Source organism: Tenrec ecaudatus, chromosome 3 (genome assembly GCF_050624435.1).
Source record: "Tenrec ecaudatus isolate mTenEca1 chromosome 3, mTenEca1.hap1, whole genome shotgun sequence".
In the NCBI taxonomy this organism is placed as follows: Eukaryota; Metazoa; Chordata; class Mammalia; order Afrosoricida; family Tenrecidae; genus Tenrec; species Tenrec ecaudatus.
This window is the reverse complement of record NC_134532.1, coordinates 61996284-62006747: the sequence shown is the minus strand read 5'-3', so window position 1 is coordinate 62006747 and position 10464 is coordinate 61996284. Positions and strand designations below refer to the sequence as shown.

The 10464-nt window shown below is 40.9% G+C and overlaps 1 protein-coding gene across 7 annotated transcripts in view; it reads right to left on the bottom strand.

The window, feature by feature from the left end:
- Positions 1–747: 747 nt before the first annotated feature.
- The window catches only part of FBXW7 (F-box and WD repeat domain containing 7), a 205262-nt gene continuing 195545 nt past the window's right edge, over positions 748–10464 (bottom strand). For all 7 annotated transcript variants that reach the window (XM_075543700.1, XM_075543699.1, XM_075543695.1 and 4 more), the window contains 3 exons: positions 5391–5616; positions 3689–3899; positions 748–2675 (listed from right to left, as the gene is read on the bottom strand). In XM_075543700.1, coding sequence (XP_075399815.1) covers positions 2407–2675; positions 3689–3899; positions 5391–5616 — 706 coding nt within the window. In that variant the 3' untranslated portion in view covers positions 748–2406. The remainder of the gene's footprint in view (positions 2676–3688; positions 3900–5390; positions 5617–10464) is intronic.

Here is a 10464-nt window from a genome sequence, read left to right as displayed (position 1 = left end):
ATCGTGAGAGATGTATCCCAAGTATCCCTAGAATATATCCTTTCTGTTAATTTAGATTTTCATCTATGGTCTGGAGAGGTCAGCTCATCTGGCAAATACGGTTTGCTATTTGTAGTATTAAATATAATTTTAGGCACACAATTTCAAGGACTTCCTTTCCCCCCACTTATGCCGCTCCCCCACCCCGCCCCCACCCAAACAAACCACCACCACCACCACCACCACCACCACCACCTGTTGAAATTTGCCCTGCTCTGAAAAGTCATTAGGTAGTGTTCAGTCTTTGGAAACACTGGTTTGAATGTGAACTCGCTGCTAGTTTATCTGACTTGTGAGCTATTTCTGTCTAACCAGCCCGAGCCTCAGTTTTCTCATCTTTAAAATGGAGAGAACAGTCTCATTTCCAGGGGTGGTGGGAGCTGCAAAGACAGTACACAGAAAGTGCCTGCTACACCGAGTACAGGGCCAGCATTTTAAAGTGAATATTTTAGGAATTCTAGTGTCGCTCTGAGATTGAGGGCCCCAGGTTTGATATGTATGTATGTTGTAGGCACACGCGATGGATGTAGGTCTTCCCTTCGAGTACACTGTTCATGCAGTTGAAGAACACAAGCCTGCAACTGGTGATTTTTACGGCACACTGCAAGTCGTGAGAAGAAACCAAGACTTCGCTATTGTAAACCCTCGAGAGAAATACTCAATATTTATAACGAAGTGTTATTATCTCAGTGGAAGAAACAGGCATACTAACATGAAAAAACACATTTTATTGCACTTAAGTTATAAGAAAATAAAATTTCTAAGTGAATCAAACCATAGACACAATCCCTTTAAAGGTTGTTTTCCTCCATCATGTCAGGTTGTTACATAACTAAAATTAACCAACTTGAAATCTGATTGTTTTAAATCAGACTATAAATAAAACGAAACAAAACAAAAAATAAACAGGAGGAGGAAAAAAAAAACTCGCCTAGGCTACAGTGTTAAACCACTTTCACAGTTGAGCTTGAGTTGTGGCTCTTGGAGAATGAGGCAAACCATTTGACTGTGTCATTCATTTCCTTTGTTTGCGAGTGCCGCCTTTACAACACAAACGGAATCCTTTCTGCTGGGTCAGTCACTCACAGCAATGGAACTGTAACAGCTGTTTTCCCGAATACTGTCCAACACTAAGACTGACCAGCAACTTTGTGTGTTTTTAGCTTTTTAAAAAATATTTTTGTCAGTTTTATTATGCATGTTCATTCCATTCGCCACAGCCCACAAAAAGAAGAGTTTCTCCAGAGAACAGGCAGCAAAGCCTGTTCCAGGGAATGTGTTTTAATTTTTGCCCAGATAAAGGAAAATAAGCTTTGCACACACTCTCAATTCTTTACTTGCAGGCAAACTTCACTCTTTATTATCTGAAACTCTCCCATTCTCAGCCTCTTAGAGGCACAGATGGTTCAAGTTTCAGTGGCAAAAAGTCTTTTTTTTTTTCCGTAACCAAACTAGAGCAAATTTGGAATTCAGTCTGGGACTAAAACGTCACAGCAGAAAAAAAATAAAAAAAAATAATTTGCTTTTTTTTTCTTTCTTTCATTTAGCAGCATAAATAAGTTTGGCCACTGGGAGTACAGTACAGGGGTGGGACAACAATCCCATATTTGAAGACCTACTTCTAGCACCAGCATCAAGAATTAATCCATCTCAGGACTCACAGAACCCAGGACAACTTGCCACCTTTGAGCAACATATGCATTGCAGAGGGTATATGGAAGCAACAGTAAATAGATTAACAGAAGCTAATACTGTGATTGATTGACATTGGCAATGGTTGGCAAAGAAAAAAAAGCTTTTCATGATAACTGTACAAAAACAATTCACAGTAATTTTTTTTTCTTTTTTAGCTTTTCTACTCCAGAAAAATGCCTTTTTGTTGCGGATGCTCTCTAACTAGAAAGTCTACCAGTACTTGTCTTGATGTTATTGCAGCTCCTTTCTAGACCTCAGTGGTAAAGAGAACAGGCCAGCAGACCCTGTGTCCATCGGCGTTTCCTCACAAACTCTGCCTGACCACCACTGGAGACAAAAATAAAGAAATAATTGCACCTGGTTTGAATTAGAAAGTCTCATTTTGCAAAGCTGCCCTCAGTCCAAAGTGAAGCCTTTTATGTGATGAGACAGCGGATGCCTCTCTTGTCAGTTACGGTTTGTCATCTCTTCCTCGTTTCCTTCTTAGTCTGTAGGTCTTTTCAGTCTGTTGCCCCAAGCCAACATCCTGCACCACCGAGAACAAGGGATTTTTTTTTTTCGTTTTTCATTTGTTTTGTTTTGTTTTTTAACTTTTTTTCTTTTTCTTGGCAGGGGGAAGGGTAAGGGAGTATATCGTCTATGCATCTGGACAAATTTCATCTTTTCTGCTCTTCACTTCATGTCCACATCAAAGTCCAGCACCAGCAGCTTGGTCTCTTCAGTCCCATTCCGACTCCCAACTGCACACACCAGCTTTGTGTTCGAGGCTCTGATCCGCCACACAACACCCCCGCTCCCCCCACTCTCCAATGTGACTAGGTTTCGAATAAATTCACCCGTTTTCAAGTCCCATAGTTTGACAGTTCCATCATCTGAGCTGGTAATTACAAAGTTCTTGTTGAACTGTAAACAGGTCACAGCACTCTGATGCTTGTTGGGACCTAGGCAAAACCAAAGGAATTTCATGACTGGTCAGAAAGTGTGGCTATGGGTTACTTACACTGTAATTTGTACACGCATACCTTAGGGCTTACAAAAATGCAATACTTAAATGTTGCATACTTAGGGATCTTAATTTTAAGATCAGCATGGATGAAAGAGTCTGGAATATACTGGTTAGAGAAACATGTAACTTTCTCATGTTTTCTCTTCCAGGAAGCTTGGCTTGCTTTCAGTCCCATGTTTTATTTTCTAGTTGTGTGAATAAGAGCTTTTCTTTGGCACAATGTGGATACTACAGCTTCATGGACCCGCCTGGTGGACAAATCTACACAGGAGGTCTACTTTTCTACCACCATGAGCTAAGTGGACAATGTTCCAAAACACCGAGGGGACAAAACCACCGAGTACAAAGTTGCAATCGCTGCTACCAGATGCCCTTACTGAAAACACACCTTCTAAGAGCTATGGTTAATAAAAAAAAGTTAACCGTGAAATAAGAAGCTAGTTGACTGACATAAGAGTGATTTTCACATGAGTTTCTTTCTGTACTCTAATGGCCACCTCTCCATCCCACTTAAGAAGTTGGTTAAGAATCTACATTAAGGGCAAAGCAATTTTCTAAAAGATCAGAGATGCTTTTGTTGCCCATCCCTCAAGTAAAACAGCCTTTCAATTTGAACTTGTAAAGTGTTCACAATAAAATCACTCAAAAATTTAAAAATTGCTTCTGTGGAACAGCCAACATCTTTCTTCATATTACGCTTTCAGGATACGTAGTTATCAGTACATGCAGAAAGCAATTAAATGATTTTCTATTAAAACACAGTTTAAAAGTTTCTCGAACCTAGCCTAGTCCTATAAACCTGAGTGCAAACATTCAGCAGCATATTGAAAGAAGAATGTTATCTGAGATGAACTCCTTTGGTGACATTAAAGCCTCACAGCTCTCTAATGAGGGACACTCACTTTGTAAAGATCCTAACTAAGAAGCAGGCACGCAGTTGATACTTACCTTGCAATGTTTGTAAACACTGTCCTGTTTTGATATCCCAGATTTTCACTGTAGAATCTGCATTCCCAGAGACAAGGATGTTGTCTTTCAGTTCCATGCCACTCGTTAATGACTGGTGCCCTGTTAACGTGTGAATGCAATTCCCCGTCTCCACATCCCAAACTCGGATTGATGTATCAAGAGATCCACTCACCACATGGATGCCATCAAACTACAACAAACACACTAAATTAGACTAGAAACATGAGTATTCTTGATAGATATTATTAACTTTCACCCCAGTGGGGGAGGCAAAGGTAGTGCCAGGAACAAATAGCAAAAATATAGTCAAGCAAGTGTACCCCCTGCATGCTCTCAGAAACCTCTATCACAAATGCTCATTTCTCATCTCCGGTGGCCTCAAAGTGGCGGCAAAAATGATTTAAAATGAACATTTCGAGATCTTCTGGCCATACTTTATAGTTAGTGCTACACACTATGAGTTGAAGGATTCAGCGAGAGACTGCCATCGAGCTTCCCTTGCAAGCCAGAAGCAGAAAGCACAGACAGATGTGATAAAAGGGTGTGCTTATCAGCACCTAAAGCATGAAAAGCACTCGTAACTTCTATGAGGGTTCAAAGTCAAGTTCAATGAAAAACTTAAGTAAATAAGTTTCACTTGTGGAAACTGATTGCTAATTAGGAAATGTGCCAACAAATAATAAATATATGTAGAATTAGACAAATTGGGATTTTGACAAAAGCATGCTATATCCCATCCATTCCCCAGCTTCTCAGTTATACCAAAGTTTAATAAATCAATTCCCAGAATATACATAATAATGTTGCTGCCTGTTTCCCCCAACCTAATGATTTATCTAAAATATGCTTTTTATGAGGCAATTCCCTCTCAAAAATCATCTTTTCTAATTTAATAAACATCTTTATCAAAAGCCAATCGCTTCAAGAGATAGATATTACTGTATCAATTAAGTTAATAAATACCTCAAGGAGAGAATTGTCAGCACCAGTTTTATATAATAATTGGTTGACCACTAACGGGCAATACTTGGTAAGTAAAACTATGTAAATAAGAGCCAACATTTAACATTTTTAAATGGTGTTTTCAGAAGATAAAACAAAACCTAGTTTCTACACTTATTAATCTAGTCATTTATTGTAAAATATGACAACCTATTAAGGCTGAGGTTCAAATGTAAACAAAAACCATCAGCTCTGTCAAATTTACTTTTATGAGTACAACCAATGACCCTGGGACGGCAGAGCAGCTTTATGTCAAAAGACTCGATTCCACTTTGAATGGAGATAGAATCACAATTACATGGTCCATCAACCTTTAGCTATCAAGGCAAAGGAGCAACGCTGGCCCAATTAATCCTCTACTAAAGAGTTTATTAAAATCCAGGTTATTCTTCTCTGAGAATATCTAACCATTAATTAAGAAAGCCAAGCTAGGAGCCCCTAAGTTTTGGGCTCTAAGACAAAGATATACATTTATATATGCAGTTGAGGGGGAAATGGGTCAGAGAAAGAGGGAACTGTTAAACCATATGCAATTTAAGAACTCATGCAAATTTTAAAGTATGTAAAAGCAGTAGGATATATAGATTCATCTTTTTTAGACAGCTAGTGGATCAGCAAATCGACAGCAAAGCAACCCTGTGATGCATCAAGAAGATGAGAGAGAGAGACCATCTCTTACCTGTAATGAATAGACTCGGTTAGTATGCCCCTGCAACGTGTGCAGACAGGTCTCAGTCTCCGGATCCCACACCTTCACCATAAAATCATATGCTCCACTAACAACTCTCCTGCCATCATACTGAACACAGCGAACTGCTGCCACGTGACCCATCAAAACATGTAAACACTGGCCTGTCTCAATGTCCCAAACCCTAAGAGTAGCATCTCTGGAGCCACTAACAACTCTGTTGGGAGGAAAACAGAACACAAGGTATTAGAATGTTTTATAACACTAGAAACATGACATACAAAACCAGTGATTTTCACACACACACACACACACACACACCCTTTTATAAGCAGGAACATCTGCTCACAAAAGAAATATTATATTTTGACCTATACACATGAAACAGACAAGTTACTCTGATTGGGATTAAAAGTTGGGAGGTTTAGAAATCTGCCTCTCAACTGTGAATAATTCAGCAGCATGTTGGGTTCTGGAAAAATAGTTTGGAAACCACTGTATTTAGAGTAGGCTCTAAATATAACAGCAAGAGTCTCATCTTAGAAGTAAAATGCTAATGAAGGCAGATACATAAAATGTTCATACAACTGTGTGGTAGTGGTTTGAAAAATTTTTCTTCTTGCTGTTATTTTTGAAAATTTCAATTATGAGCACATATTTCCTTTGTGATCCAATAAAATCCAATAAAGGTGACTCAACAAGACAAATTACAAGCTAGAACTTAAACGACTAAAGATGCATGTTTAATGTTACATCTTTGTGAAATTTACCACTTTCCAAACTGTCCTCACACCAAGACTGCTCATGCTTACAATGCTTACAACCTTCTTAATTGGGTGTGGATTTTAAAAAATACACAAGAAAAGTGGATAAAGGGAGACGTCGGACAGGTCAAGATATGACAAAATAATAATTTATAAATGATCAAGGGTTCATGAGGGAAGGGGGAACGGGAGGGAGGGGAAAATGAGGATCTGATGTCAGGGGCTTAAGCGGAGAGCAAATGTTTTGAATGATGAGGGCAATGAATGTACAAATGTGCTTTACACAACTGATGGATGTATGGATTGTGATAAGAGTTGTATGAGCCCCTAATAAAACAATTTAAAAGAATACACAGAGGCGCAAGAATCCCTTAAAAGTTTCGCACATTATGAAAAGCCTGACTTGTTGAAAGACCAGAGCAATTAGAATACTGTGATCATCTCTGGATTACTAAGTAGAACTGAAGACACGGGTATCTTTACGTCATTCCTCAAAGATCAAGAAAAGCTATAGTTCCTATATTTGAAAGAGCAGAAAATTGAAGCACGGAGAGAGATTTACATTGGACCATAATGGAAGGTGAAATGCAAACGCTCTCGATTTCTCCCACATTTGAACAGCAGAGCAGTATTCACAGCAGGTTCACATTACAAGTGGAATTTGTACTTTTACACACACCGATTAAAGCCTACAGTGACATCTATTAAACGATTCATAATGAAGACAACTCCAGGGGAGCTTCTGGACGAAGCCTAGGAACACAGACCTAGGAATCTACCACTGGAACCCCAGCAGTGAAGCCCTGTGAACAGCAGGGGCCACGCTCTCACAGAGGGCTGGAGACAAGCTCCTCCGGTTAGAAGGCAGACAAAATACAAACCGGGCAAGAGCCGTCTCCTCCAAGTAGTCTGCCTGGAGGTGGGCGGAGGAAAACTTGCTAGTCCTTCATTTGCTGACGTGGCACAACTCAAAATGAAAGGAAATCGCTGCAAATATCCATTAAAATCGAAACATGGAGTGTACCATGTATTCATCTAGAAAAATTGGAAGTTGTCAAAAATGAAATGGAATATTTGAAGATTGCTATCCAAGGTATTAGTGATCTGAAATGGTAGTGTCCATTAATTAATTGGGCGATCATATTGTATACTATGTGGGTATGACAAACTAAAGAAGAATGGCTTCACAGTCATTGTCAGAAAGACTATCCTGGACTACACAGCTGCCAGTGAGAGGAATAATACTCACGTAACTGTAAAGAATCAGTTCATGTCATCATCCGAATCTATGCACCAACTATTAATGTTAAAGATGAAGACTGTGAAACACACCTGGAGGTTGAAATTGATTTAACATGCACTCAAGATGCATCGATCATTACTGGTGAGTGGCATGCAAATGTCAGAAACAAAAAGACTAGTAGATAAGAAATATGGTCAAGATGAAAATAAATAATGCAGGAGATCACATGACGGAGTTTCACAAAGTCAATGACTTGCTCATTGGAAGTAGCTTTTACAACAACATAGATGATGTCTGTACACACAGACATACCTCATTGGATAGAATACATGGGAGTCAAACGAATGACAGTTATGAGAAGAGATGATGAAGGAGCTCAGTAGCAGAAGTCAAAACGAGGCCAGGGACTGACTGTGGAACAGACCACCAACTGTTCACATGCACGTGCAGGCCGAAGCGGAAGAAAATTCAAGGAAGCCGTCAAGAGTGAAAAAACAACTTTGAGTATATGATACTGGAGTTGAAAGGCCATCTCAAGAATAAGTGGTGCCTTCAGCACGAATGATTAAAAACCAGGCGTTGTAGCGTGACCCTAAGAGCATCACACATGAAGAAAGCAAAAGGCCGCTGAAAAGATAGCAAGGAAAGAAAGAGCCAAACTGGATGCCAGAAGAGGTTCTGAAACTTACTCCTGAATGTGGAGTACCTAAAGCGCGAGGGAAGCAATGATGAGACAAGAGCTGAAGGGAAGATCCCAAGGAGCAGCTGGAGCCAAGACCTGGAGTTAGAGTCAAAAGGGAAGAACACACATGGTCTTGCTCAAAATGAAAGGACTGAGGGGAAAGCCAAGCCTTGAGTTGCTACAGTGAAGGAATCTACAGGTAAAATCCGGAGTGGCACAGGAAGGAATATAGGAGTCACTGTACCAGAAAAAACCGGTAGATGTTCAACCATTTGGGGAGGAATAAGCATATGATCAAGAACTGAAAGCACCGAAGAGCTAATGGCATTGAAAGAAGAAATTCGAGTTTATTTGCATATTGTGCATGTGCTGGTGAAAACTAAGGCTCTAGAAACTGATGGAATACCGATTCAGATGTTTCAACAAATGAATGCAATGCTGGAGCAGCACACTTTTCTATGCTGAGGAATTTAGAAGACCGCTACTTTGCTGACTGGAAAAGACATGAAAGTCGGATTCAAAAGGAAGCTATGGGATGAGATGCTACTGCCATTACCAGCTAGATCCCGGCTGCAAACAGATCTTCAGAAAGGTATTTGCTTTTGCTTCACTGACCTGACTGACCAACCTAAGGCACCTGACTGTGAGGATCCTAACAAATGCCCTTGGAATGAAGGGAATAGTCCAAACACTTTAATTGCTCATGTAGAATCTATGTACAAAGATCACGAGAAAGTCAGAGAGAACAAGAGAAAACTGGTCTAAGAGGGGCTCAAACACCGCAACAGTTGTGAGGCAGCCTAGGACAGAACAGTGTTTCATCCATTGCACAGCATCGCTGTTGGAACTGACCGCATCTAACAACAACAGCAGAATGCAGCAGACAGCATGAACAGTAAAGGTTGCAGTGGATTCACCGCAAAGATCCCACAGAGACCTTTTCGCAAAGTACCAAGTTATGAACAAGATCCGTTCTCAACTGTCTGAAGTGGAATTTGTAGGTCAGTCAGGAAAGGAATATTCAGTTCTTATTTTGCCTCATGTTAGTGCAAGGAAGAGGTAGGAAACCTTCCCAGTGATTAAAAAGCTCCACACTCAGCAAATGGAAGTGATTATGACAAACAATTGGTTGTGACGATGGGTTGATTCCATTATTGCACAGCGAGGACACATTTATATCGATATAAAATGGGTTCTGGACAGACACAGAGCTGTCCAGCTCCAACGTGATGGCCGCTGCCCTGCGTTGAACATGTGTGGCTCCTCAGGGCCGTGCCAATAATGCCATCTCACCATCAGACAATTTAAAGGGCTAACGCTGCCTCTTCCAAGCCTGCCCTTCCTGAGCTTCAACTTGTAATTCTGTCCATCTGGTTACGGAAACAAGTAATCCAAAGCACAAAAATTCAAGTCTATTCCAGTTTCACTTCAGTGGCTGAGAGAGAATGGATTTGAAATTCGAGTGAAGCCCTGCTTAAAGGGTTAGCGTACATTGTCCCAAATTCAAATGTTCATAATCCAGGGACCGCTTGCACGCTCAGTTCAAATAATCATCACAGCAAGTGCCATGAGGGATTAGAAACGTGGGCAACACATAGTCCCTCCCCTTAAGGTGCTCTATGAATGTGGATGATGTTTTAAAGCAGCAGCTATCACATTTTTTGTAGGTAGTACCATGAAAATGCTTCATTAGAAAGATCAAAGAGTCCGGCTCAGAGCAGCCAATGCACAGAGAGAGACATCGCATCCCTCACTGACACATAGCGTTACAGGGGACAGCCCTGGGGACAGGGTAAGGGAGAAGTGCCTGATCCAACCCCACCACACTGGGGTGAAACACTAAAGGTGAACAGCGGAGCAGCAAGGGGAGCAAAGCAACAAAGTCCCTGAGGAACACGAAAGGTGGACTTTGGGGCCAGGGTGTGGCGCCACAACGGACTTGACTGGAAAACACTCACAAAAGTCAATGGACAGACCTGGAGCTGTTTGAGGGCTTTTCAGTTTTTGCTGTTTTTGCTTCTTTTTTTGGTTATGTTTTTGTACATATTATTGTCTGTGCATGTCTATCTGGACAAGATAGGCGGGATGAACAATCCAGAGGATAGACCAATGGGACAGGCGGTTCCAGGGGGACATGGGAGATGGGGAGGTGGGGGAAAAGGAGGGGCTTGCCAGCAAACCCAGGGACAAGGGAAGAATAAATGATCTAAAATTGATGGTGAAGAGGGCATAGGATGCTGGGGGGTGGGGGGGGGGGGCGATCAAGGGCAATATAGCCAAGAGGAATTACCAAAGCCTGAATGAAGACTAAAACGTAAGAGTGGGGTATGAGAAAAGTAAAAGGAATTAGAGGAAAGAACCAGGAGACAAAAGCCA